Here is an 11,833-nt window from a genome sequence, read left to right as displayed (position 1 = left end):
GCTGACGCAGGCCCGCAGCACGGCCGGCACCGCCTCCTCCGCCAGGCCCCGCACCGGGCACTCGCTGTCGGCCTCGGGGTCGTCGCCGTGGGGCTCGTCGGGGGTTGGGGTAGGGCAGGGAGGGGACGGGCAGGGGGCGGTGGGGATGGTGGTGCTGCTGGGGGGAGTGGTGGTGCTGGTGGGGGGAGTGGTGGTGGGGGGGGTGGTGGTGGTGCTGGAGGGGTCTTCGTCTGTAGAAGGGGGGTCTGCGGCTGTGGGGGGGGGAAAGGGGGTTTTTGGGTGTTGTTGTGGTTGATGTGAGGTTGTTGTGACAGCCCTGTGGGCATTCTGAACCCACTGTGGCTGTTCTGACCCTCCCACGGCCCCTCTGACCCCACCATGACCCCTCCCCATGGCCCCTCTGAACCCACTGTGACCATTCTGACCTATGACCCCTGTGACCCCACTGAGAGCCCCCCAGAGCCCCCCAAACCTCTCAAACACCCCCATGACCCCTCTGACCCTCCCATGACCCCTCTGACCCCACCATGACCCCTCAGAACCCATCATGACCCCTTAAACCACCCCAAATCCCTCAGCGCCCCCCCAATGACCTCTCAGACCCCCACAAAACCTTTCAGACCCCCCCAAACCCCCTCAGCTCCCCCCAATGACCCCTCAGCCCCCCCAGCCCCCCCATACCGGGGGTCTCGTCCTTGCCCTTGCCCTCGGGGTCCTCGGCACCCCCCTCCTCACGGCCCTTCCCGGCCCGGGGGGGTCTGGGCAGGGTCAGCATCACCGGGCGCCGGTTCCCCGTCTCCTCGTTCACCTGGGGACAACGGGGACACCGCGGGGTCAAAGGTCACACTGGGGCTCAGGGGTCACATTGGGACTCCTTCCAATGGGTGACACCGGGGGGACATGGGGTGACACTGGGGTGACAGCATGGGGTGGCACCAGGGGGCCATGGGTGACACTGGGGCTCCTCCCAACAGGTGACACCACGGGGAAACGGGGACATCAGAGTGACATCATGGGGTGACACCGGGGGTGTCCCCTGCAGTGGGAGACACTGGGCCTGTGTTCCCCTGCCATGGGTGGCCCCCAGGTCATGTTGTCGCTGTGTCCCCACACCCAGGGCTGTGTCCCCATGCCCTGGCTGTACCCTGGCTGTGTCCCCGTCCCCATACCTGCACTATGGTGGTGAACTGCACGGTGTAGCAGTGTGTCCCTGTCCCCTTGGCTGTGTCCCCGTGCCCTGGCTGTACCCTGGCTGTGTCCCCATGCCCTGGGCAGTGTCCCCATGTCCCCCAGCCCTGTACCTGCACCATGGTGGTGAACTGCACGGTGTAGTGGTGTGTGCCCTGTCCCCAGGGCTGTGTCCCCACACCCAGGGCAGTGTCCCCATGTCCCCCAGCCCCATACCTGCACCATGGTGGTGAACTGCACGGTGTAGCGGTGTGTGCCCTGTCCCCAGGGCTGTGTCCCTACACCCAGGGCTGTGTCCCTGTGCCCTGCCTGTCCCCAGGGCTGTGTCTCCATGTCCCCCCAGCCCCGTACCTGCACCATGGTGGTGAACTGCACGGTGTAGCAGTGTGTCCCTGTCCCCTTGGCTGTGTCCCCGTGCCCTGGCTGTACCCTGGCTGTGTCCCCATGCCCTGGGCAGTGTCCCCATGTCCCCCAGCCCCGTACCTGCACCATGGTGGTGAACTGCACGGTGTAGCGGCGCCGGCCGGCGGTGAAGCGCACGCTGGGCTCCCCGGCCCTCCAGGCGGCGTCGATGGTGCTGTTGTTGCTGGCGCTGTAGCTGCACCAGCGCCCTGAGCGGTCGTCGAACCAGCGCCAGTTGTTCCCCGTGGCCTGCAGGTACTGGGGGGGCACAGAGAGGGGAGGTCAGGGGCTTGGAGACACCCCTGTGCCCCCCAAATCCTGCCTGGTGTGGTTACTGTCCCCGTGACAGGGACAGTGTGTGTGCCCCAGTGACCGTGTGCCACCCTTGTGTCATCCCCTGTGTCGTCACTGTCCCCGTGACAGGGACAGTGTGTGTGCCCCAGTGACCGTGTGTCACCCTTGTGTCACTCCCTGTGCCCCCCAAACCCCGCCCGGTGTGGTCAGTGTCCCCGTGACAGGGACAGTATGCGTGCCCCCAAGACTCTGTGTGTCACCCCTGTGCCCACCTTTTGTTCCCCAAGACTCTGTCACCCCCTTTGTCATCCCTGGACCCTCAAGTCCCCCTTGTCCTCTCCCAGCGTCCCCCCAAGCCCCCCCAGAACCCCCCCAGGACTCCTTCCAAGCCACCCAGCAGACCCTCAAGTCTCCCTGGACCCACCCCAAATCCCCCAGGACCTCCCCCCGAATCCCCCAAAGCCCCCCAGAACCCCCCTGAGCCCCCCACGTCCCAGCCCATCCCCCCAAAGCCCCCCCAGGACCACCCCTAAGCCCCTCAGGACCCTCCCAGGAGCCCCTCAAGTCCTCCAGGATCCCCCTAAGACCCTCAGGATGCCCAAGACTCCCTTCAGAAGCCCCCAGAACCCCCCAAAGCCCCCTAGGACCCCCCTAAATTCCCCCCAGCACCCCCCACCTTGTTCATCTGCGCGCGGCGCTTGGAGGACACGGCCGTCTTCTCGTAGAAATCGATCAGCAGCAGCACTGGGGTGATCCACCTGGGGTTTGGGGGGGCCAGGAGAGCCATCAGACCATCCTTGGGGGGCTTCTGAGGGGTTTTTTTATTTTGGGGTGGGGTCTCTCCTTACTTGGGGGTCTGCACCTCCTTGTGCTCCTTGGCCGCCTGCAGGCAGGGCTGCACCACCTCCAGCAGCTTGATCAGCACGTCCAGCACGCAGCTGGACTCCACCACACGGGCACAGGGCAGCTTCAGCTCCTGGGGGGGCACCCCAAAAGCATCAGCACCCCAAAAAACATCAGCACCCCGAAAAACATCCCAAACGCCCCCAAAATCCCAAATAAAATATCTGGAAACAGCCCCGAAATATCCACAGAAACAGCCTCAAAATCCCAACGAAAATATCCACGAAACATCCACAGAAACAGCCCCAAAAACCTGACGAGAATATCCAGAAATATTCCTGAAATATCCACTTGAACACCCTCAAAATCCTGACCAAAATATCCCGAAATATCCCCGAAATATCCACAGGTCCCTCCAGATTTTGGGGTTTCCCCTCTATATTTTGGATTTTCCCCCTCAGATTTTGGGCTCCCCCTAATTTTTTTATGATCCCCCAAATTTTGGAATCCCCCATGTTTTAGGATCCCCTCCACATTTACTTCCCCCCATGTTTTGGGTTTCCTTCATGTTTTGGTTTCTCCCCCGTGTTTTGGGATCCCCCCCACATTTTAGATCCTCTACATTTTGGGATCCTCCTTATTTTAGGATCCCCCATATTTTGGGATCCCCCCACATTTTGGTTTCCCCTCCAAGGCTTTGGGTTCCCCCCAGGTTTTAGGATCCCCTCCTGAGGTTTTGGGTTTCCTCCTCATATTTCAGTTTCCTTCCCCCCATTTTGGGCTCCCCCAATATTTTGGGATCCCCTGTATTTTTGGTTTCTCCTCCGTATTTTGGGCTTTCCTCCCCCTATATTTTGGTTTCCTCACATTTTAGGATCCCCCCATATTTGGGATATCCCCCATTTTGGGATCTCCCTCATATTTTGGTTTCTCCCCCACATTTTGGGATTCCCCATATCTTGGGATCCTCCTTACTTTAGGATCCCCCATGTTTTGGGATCCCCCCACATTTTGGTTTCCTCTCCAAGGCTTTGGGTTCCCCCCCAGGTTTTAGGATGTCCTCACAAGGTTTTGGGTTTCCCCCACCATGTTCTAGGATTCCCCCACATTTTGGGGTCTCCCTGTGTTTTGGGTTCCCCCCGTTTTTGGGTTTCCCTCCATTTTTGGGATCCCACCATATTTTGGGATCCCCAATATTTTAGATTTTCCCCCCCATGTTTTGGGGTCTCCTCCCCACATTTTGGTTTCCCTCTCACACTTTGGGACCCCCCACATTTTGGTTTCCCCTCCAAGGCTCTGAGTTCCCCTCCAGGTTTTAGGATGCCCTCCCGAGGTTTTTGCTTTCCCCCTCCTGTTCTGGTTTCCCTCCCCACACTTTGGGATCCCCCTGGTTATAAGATCCCTCATATTTTGGGTTCCCTGCCACATTTTGGGTTTCCTATGCACATTTTAGGTATCCTCCCCCCATTTTGGGATCCCCCCACATTTTGGGATCCCCCCTATTTTAGGGGTTTATTTATTTTGGGGTGTGAGGGGCACCTCGAAGAGCAGGGTGAGCAGCAGGATGCGCGTGGCCAGGTTGGAGGCCTGGGGCAGAGTCGCCATTTGGCTGATCCACTCCGAGACCGTCTTGGTGTCGCTGGTGGTCAGCGGGACGGCGGCCTTGATCAGGACATCGGCTGCTTCCCACACCTGGGGTCAGAGGTTAAAGGTCAGGGGTCAGCGGCCTTGATCAGGACATCGGCTGCTTCCCACACCTGGGGTCAGAGGGCAATGGTCAGTGAGGGTCAGGGGTCAGCCTTGATCAGGACATCAGCTGCCTCCCACACCTGGGGTCAAAGGTTAAAGGTCAGGGGTCAGTCAGGGGTCAGCCTTGATCAAGACATCGGCTGCTTCCCACACCTGGGGCCAAAGGTCAATGGTCAGTGAGGGTCAGGGATCAGTCAGGGTCAGTGGTCAGTGGGACAGCGGCCTTGATCAGGACATCAGCTGCTCCCCACACCTGGGGTCAGAGGGCAATGGTCAGTGAGGGTCAGGGGTCAGCCTTGATCAGGACATTGGCTGCTTCCCACACCTGGGGCCAAAGGTCAGGGTTAGGGGTCAGTCAGGGTCAGGGGTCAGCGGGGTGGCGGCCTTGATCAGGACATCGGCTGCCTCCCACACCTGGGGTCAAAGGTCAGGGGTCAGTCAGGGTCAGGGGTCAGCGGGACGGCGGCCTTGATCAGGACATCGGCTGCTTCCCACACCTGGGGTCAAAGGTTAAAGGTCAGGGGTCAGTCAGGGGTCAGCCTTGATCAAGACATCGGCCGCCTCCCACACCTGGGGTCAGAGGGCAATGGTCAGTGAGGGTCAGGGGTCAGTCAGGGTCAGTGGGACAGCGGCCTTGATCAGGACATCAGCTGCTTCCCACACCTGGGGTCAGAGGGCAATGGTCAGTCAGGGGGGGGTCAGCCTTGATCAGGACATTGGTCACCTCCCAAACCTGGGGTCAAAGGTCAGGGGGTCAGTGGGATAGCAGTCTTGATCAGCAGATGAGCTGCTTCCCAGAACTGGGGTCAAAGGTCAGGGGTCAGTCAGGGTCAGCAGCACAGCCTTGATCAGCACATCAGCAGCCTCCCAAATATGGGGTCAAAGGTCAGGAGTCAAAGGTCAAGGGTCAGTCAGGGGTCAGCAGCCGGCTGCCTTGATCAGCACGACAGCTGCCTCCCAAACCTGAGGTCAAAGGTCAGGGGTCAGTCAGGGTCAGGGGTCAGTGGCACGGCCGCCTTGATCAGCACATCAAAAACCTCCCAAACCCGGGACAGCCCTCACTGGGGCCAGGGCTCATTTGGGGGCTCTGAGAGCAGGTTTAAGGTGGGTTTAGGGCAGGCTCAGGGCTCCATACCTGCTGCACCACCTGCCTGAGCATGCTGTCACGGCAGGCTGGGCCCTCACTGGGGTCAGGGCTCTCAGGGTTGGTTTGGGGCTCTCAGGGCGGGTTTAGGGTGGATTTGGGGCAGGTTTAGGGTATCTCAGGACAGATTTAGGGTCTCCCAGGTGTCCATACCTGCTGCACCACCTGCTTGAGCACGCTGTCCCGGCAGGCCGGGCCCTCACTGGGGTCAGGGTGGGTTAGGGGCTCTCAGGGTGGGTTCAGGCCAGGTTTAGGGTGTCTCAGGGTGTGTTTAGGGCAGGTTTAGGGTCTCTGAGGATAGATTGAGGGCTCCATACCTGCTGCACCACCTGTTTGAGCACGCTGTCGCGGTAGGCGGGCCCGTTGCGGCGCACGGCCGTCATCAGCAGGTCGCAGACACGGTACACGGTGTCGGGCAGCTCGTCCAGCAGCTGGGAACAGCCCGGCAGCATCGAGTCCGTGAAGGCCCCCAGCTCGGCCGCCTCCAGGGGCTCGGCCCCCTCGAACTTCTCCAGGCACTTGGCCTCCTCCTCCTCCTGCCGCTCCCGGGCCCGACGCTCCTCCTCCTCCTTACGGCACGCGGCTTCCTGGGGACAGGGGGGAAATTTGGGGGAGAAATTGGGGTTTGGGTGAAGAAATGGGGGAGCAATTGGGGGGATTTGGAAGAAGAAATGGGGGTTTGAAGCAGGGAAATGAGATTAGGGGCAGGGAAATCGATGTTTGGGGGGAGAAATGGGGGAGAAATGGGGGTTTGAGGGAAGAAATTGGGGGTTGGGGGAGAAACAGGGTTTGGGAGGATTTGGGGGTTTGGGGGGATCTGGGGGAGAAAAGGGGGATTTGGGGGGACAAACTGGGGAGAAATCGGGGTTTGGGGCAGGGAAATGGGGGTTTGGGGGATGTAAAATGGGGTTTGAGGAGAGAAATTGGAGTTTGGGGGGAGCAATCGGGGTTTGGGGGGAGAAATTGGGGTTTGGGGGATGTAAAATTTGGTTTGGGAGATGTAAAATGGGGTTTAGGGGGATTTGGGGGAGAAATTGGGGTTTGGGGGGAAATGGGGGAGGGATGGGGGGGTTTGGGGGGGAAATGGGGGTTTGGGGGAGAAACGGGTGTTTGGGGGAGGGAAATGAGATTTGGGGCAGGGAAATTTGGGTTTGGGGGGAGGAATGGGGGCCAAAGGGGGATTTAAGGGGGAGAAAAGGGAGTTTGGGGCAGAGAAATGAGAGAGAAATTGGGGGTTTGGGGAGAGAAACTGGGTTTTTGGCACAGGGAATGGGTTTTTGGGGCAGGGAATGGGGTTTGGGCCCCACCTCCGGGGACTCGGCGCGCTGCTCCATGGGGATGTCCTGGCCCAGGGACATGGCGATGGCTCTCATCATCTGATCCTCCTCGGACATGCTCAGGTCCTGGGGGCACAGTCAGGGCTACAGGGACCCCCAGAGGCCCCCAGACCTGTCCCTGTGACCCCAAACCCCTCCCTGTGCCCCCTAAACCCCCCTAATCCTCTCCCTGACCCCCCAATCCCCTCCCTGTGCCCCCAAACTTCTCCCTGATCCTCCAAATCTCTCCCTGTACCCCCCAATCTTTACCCTGATCCCCCAAATCCCCCCCAAACCTCTCCCTGTGCCCCCCAAACTCCTCTTTATGCCCCTCAAATCCCCCCAAACCCCTCCTTGACCCCCCAAATCCCCTTCAAACCCCTCCCTGTGCCCCCCAAACCCCCCTAATCCTCTCCCTGTCCCCCCAAATCCCCCTCAAAACCTTCCCTGTACCCCAAATCCTCTCCCTGACCTCCCAAATTCTCCGTAAACCCCTCCCTGTAACTCCCAAACTCCCCTAAACCTCCCCAAACCCCTCCTTGACCCCCCAAATCCCCCTCAAACTCTTCCCTGTGCCCCCCAAACCCTTTCCTGACTCCCTAAAACCCCCTTAAACTCCTCCCTGTGCCCCCAAACCCCCTTAAACTCCTCCCTGTGCCCCCCAAACCCCTCCTTGACCCCCCTAAATCCCCTTCAAACCCCTCCCTGTGCCCCCCAACCCCCCATTATGCCCCTCAAATCCCCCCAAACCCCTCCTTGATCCCCCAAATCCCCTTCAAACCCCTCCTTGACTCCCCAAATCCCCTTCAAACCCCTCCCTGTGACCCCCAACCCCCCCATTTGCCCCCCAGAGCCCCCCACTGACCCGTGCAGAGCCCCCCATCAGCGGGGGCGGGTGGGTGAGCAGGTACTCCGTGGCCTGTTCCATGGTGTTGGTGTTGAGCAGGGCCTCCATGGCGTGTTCCCGGGAGAAACCCATGTCCATCAGCTGGGGGGGGAAACAACGGGGTCAGGGGGAAATTTGGGGGGTCAGGGAGGGGTTTTGGGGGGATTTGTGGGGTTAGGGAGAAGCTTGGAGGAGATTTGGAGAGTCAGGAAAGGGTTTGGAGGGGATTTGGTGAGTCAGGGGAAAATTTGGGGGGTCAGGGAGGGGTTTGAGGGGATTTGGGGGGGTCAGGGAGGGGTTTGAGGGGGATTTGGGGGGTCAGGAAGGGGTTTGGAGAGTCAGAGAGGGGTTTAGGGCAGATTTAGGGGGTCAGAGAGGGGTTTGAAGGGGATTTACAGGGTCAGGGAAGGATTTTGAGGGGATTTGGGGGGTCAGAGAGGGGTTTGAGAAGCACAGGAAGGGGTTTGGGGGGATTTGGGGGTTCAGGGAGGTGTTTGAAGGGATTTGGGGAGTCAGGGAGGGGTTTGAGAGGGATTTGGGGCATCAGGTAGGGGTTTGAGGGGTCAGGGAGGGGTTTGAGAAGCACAGGAAGGGGTTTGGGGGGGAATTAGGGGGTCAGGGAGGGGTTTGAGGGGGTCCCAAATACAAAGTTTGGCATCTCAAGGTCTAATTTAATGTCCCACCCCGCATTTTCTTGTCCCATCCCCGTTTTTTGACCTCCCACCTCCACTTTCTGCCCTCTCACCCCCCAGATTTTCATCTCACTCCCATTTTTCCCCCTCCCACTCCCCATTTCATTTTTCCACATGCATTTTTCCACCTCCCACCCCCCATATCCTTTTCCTACCCCCATTTTCCCCCTCCCACCCCCCAAATTTTCATCTCCCACCCATATTTTCCCCCTCCCAGCCCCCAGATTTTCATCTCACTCCCATTTTTTACCCTCCCACCCCCATTTTTGCCCTCCTATCCCCATTTTTTGACCTCCTACTTCCCATTTTTCTCTCCCAGCCCATTTTCCTGTCCCACCCCCATTTTTTAACCCTCCAACCCCCCCAAATTTTCATCTCACTCCCATTTTTCCCCCTCTCACCCCCATTTTCCCCCCTCCCACTCCCATTTTTCCCCCTCCCACCCCCATTTTTTGCCTTCCCACCCCTCAGATTTTTATCCCACTCCCATTTTTCACCCTCCCACCCCCACTTTCTGCCCTCCCACCCCCCATATTTTCCCCCAAAGCCTCGTTTTTTGCCCCAGGCACCTGCTGCAGCTGCTGCTGGTTGACGTGTGGCTCCCGTCGGGCTCCCCCCTCGTCGCCCCCAGACTCGTCGGGGGCCGTCCCCTCCCTCTCCCGGCCCAGGCGCTCCCTGAGCAGGGGCTCAGCCCGCAGGATGTGGCACAGGATGGCCAGCATGGACTCGGCCATGCGGCCCCCGTACACCTTCAGCGGCCGCCGCTGCCACAGCTGCTTGATGCAGGCGAAGGCGGCCTGGGGGGACACGGGGGACGTGAGGGGACAGCGAGGGGACGTGGGGACATGGGGGGACATGAGGGGACACGTGGGGACAGCGAGGGGACATGGGGACACGGGGGGACATGAGGGGACACGTGGGGACAGCGAGGGGACATGGGGACACGGGGGGACATGAGGGGACGTGTGGGGACAGCGACAGGATATGGGGACACAGGGGGCATGAGGGGATGTGTGGGGATGTGTGGGGATATACAGGGACGTGAGGGGATGTGTGGGGACACAGAGGGGAGATGGGGACACGGGGGGACATGAGGGGATGTGTGGGGACACAGAGGGGACATGGGGACACAGGGGGACATGAGGGGATGTGTGGGGATGTGTGGGGATATACAGGGACATGGTGGGGATGTGTGGGGACAGTGAGGGGATAGGTGGGGATATGGTGGGGACACAGTGGGGACATGTGGGGATATGGCAGGGACATGGCAGGGACACGGTGGGAATATGGGACAAGGTAGGGAAAAGGTGAGGACATGGGGACACAGAGGGACATGGGATATGTGGGGACAGCGAGGGGACATGTGGGGATATGGTGGGGACATGAGAACACAGGGGGACGTGTGGGGATAGTGATGGGACAGCGAGGGGACATGGTGGGGACACAGTGGGGACCAGTTCCCCCCAAACCCCATTTCCCCCCAGACCCCAATTCCCCCCACCCACCTTCTGGGTGACCCCCAGACCCCGTTTCCCCCCTAAACCCCATTATCTCCAAAGCCCATTCCCCCCCAAACCCCATTTGCCCCCATTCTCCCCAAAATCCCATTTGCCCCTATTCCCCATTTCCCCCTAAAACCCCATTTCCACCCCAGACCCCATTAACCCCTCAAATCCCATTTCCCCCCCAAACTCAATTTTTCCCAAACCAAACCCTATTCCCCCCAGACCCTTTTAATCCCCCGAAATACCCCCCAAATCCCCCCAGTCCCACCTTCTGTGTGACCACCAGACCCCATTATCCCCCCAAAACCCCATTTCCACCCCAGACCCCATTACCCCCTCAAACCCCAAATCCCCTCCAGACCCCATTATCCCCTCAGACTCCATTTCCCCCCAGAACCACCTTCTGAGTGACCCCCAGACCCCATTATCCCTCCAGATCCCATTTCCTCCCACAGACCCCAAATCCCCTCCAGCCCCCAAACGACCCCATTATCCCCCCAGACCCCAAATACCCCCCAAATAACCCCAAATCCCCCAGCCCCACCTTCTGAGTGACCACCAGACCCCATTATCCCCCTAGACCCCATTATCCTCCCCAGTCCCCATTTCCCTGCCCCAAACCCCATTCTCCCCAAACCCAATTCTCCCCTGAACCAAATTTTCCCCAAACCCCATTTTTCCCTCCCCAGACCCCATTACCCCCTAAACCCCATATCCCCCCCAAACCCAATTTTCCCCAAACCAAACCCTATTCCCCCCAGACCCCATTAACCCCCCAAGGCCCCAAATGACCCCAAATCCCCCCAGCCTCACTTTCTATGTGACCACCAGACCCCATTATCCTCCCCAGCCCCCATTTCCCCCCCAAACCAAACCCTATTCCCCCCAAACGACCCCATTATCCCCCCAGACCCCAAATATCCCCCAAACACCCCCCAAATACCCCCAAACCCCCCCAGCCCCACCTTCTGAGTGACGACGAGGAAGCGCAGGGCGCTGAAGGGGGGGTGCCCGTGGGGGGGTCCCTTGGCGGGCAGTGCGTGGGGCGACTCCAGCACCGTGCTGGGGTTCACCATCTTCTCCACCAGCATCAGCCACGCGTCCAGGAACTCCCCGGTGCCGTCGGGGAGGTCGGGGTGCTCCAGACCCTCCCCAACTGGGACCTTGCCCCCCATGGACAGCGCCCAGTTAAAGGTCCTGGTGAGGGGGGAAAAATAGGGGATTTGGGGTCATGGGGGGAAAAGGGATTTGGGGTCATGGGAGTGACACTGAGGTCGTGGGAGGGACCCCAAAATCATGGGGTGGAAAAGGGATTTGGGGTGTTGGGAGGGACCCCAAGGTCATGGGGGGGAAAAGGGGATTTGGGGTCATGGGAGTGACCTCAAGGTTCTGGGGAGAAAAGGGATTTGGGGTCATGGGAGTGACCCCGAGGTCATGGGAGTGACCAGTTAAAGGTCATGGGAGTGACCAGTGAAAGGTCCTGGGGGGGAAAAGGGATTTGGGGTCATGGGAGTGACCAGCTAAAGGTCCTGGGAATGACCAGTTAAAGGTCCTGGGGGGAAAAAGGGGATCTGGGGTCATGGGAGTGACATCGAGGTCATGGGAGAGACCCCAAAGTCATAAGAGTGACCCCAAGGTCCTGGGGGGAAAAGGGGATTTGGGGTCATGGGAGGGAAAAGAGATTTGAGGTGTTGGGAGTGACCCTGAGGTCATGGGAAGGACCCCAAAGTCATGGGAGAAACCCTGAGGTCCCACGGGGGAAAATGGGATTTGGGGTCATGGGAGTGACCAGTGAAAGGTCCTGGGAGGAAAAG

At 59.7% G+C, this 11,833-nt stretch overlaps 1 protein-coding gene across 1 annotated transcript in view; it reads right to left on the bottom strand.

The window, feature by feature from the left end:
• Positions 1 to 860: 860 nt before the first annotated feature.
• LOC310921198 (E3 ubiquitin-protein ligase HUWE1-like) overlaps positions 861 to 11,833 on the bottom strand; it is a gene marked incomplete at its 3' end in the record, with an annotated part of 39,358 nt that continues 28,385 nt past the window's right edge. Inside the window, exons 31-40 of the mRNA XM_083881307.1 lie at positions 10,985 to 11,216; positions 9,084 to 9,311; positions 7,802 to 7,924; positions 6,928 to 7,023; positions 5,938 to 6,207; positions 4,267 to 4,419; positions 2,733 to 2,860; positions 2,561 to 2,642; positions 1,672 to 1,848; positions 861 to 911 (exon numbers count right to left, since the gene is read on the bottom strand). Of these exons, the coding sequence (XP_083737433.1) occupies positions 861 to 911; positions 1,672 to 1,848; positions 2,561 to 2,642; positions 2,733 to 2,860; positions 4,267 to 4,419; positions 5,938 to 6,207; positions 6,928 to 7,023; positions 7,802 to 7,924; positions 9,084 to 9,311; positions 10,985 to 11,216 (1,540 nt within the window). The remainder of the gene's footprint in view (positions 912 to 1,671; positions 1,849 to 2,560; positions 2,643 to 2,732; positions 2,861 to 4,266; positions 4,420 to 5,937; positions 6,208 to 6,927; positions 7,024 to 7,801; positions 7,925 to 9,083; positions 9,312 to 10,984; positions 11,217 to 11,833) is intronic.

This window comes from Zosterops lateralis, assembly GCF_965231275.1.
Source record: "Zosterops lateralis genome assembly, chromosome: 33".
NCBI classification, from domain to species: Eukaryota; Metazoa; Chordata; class Aves; order Passeriformes; family Zosteropidae; genus Zosterops; species Zosterops lateralis.
This window is presented reverse-complemented; position numbering and strand designations above follow the sequence as displayed.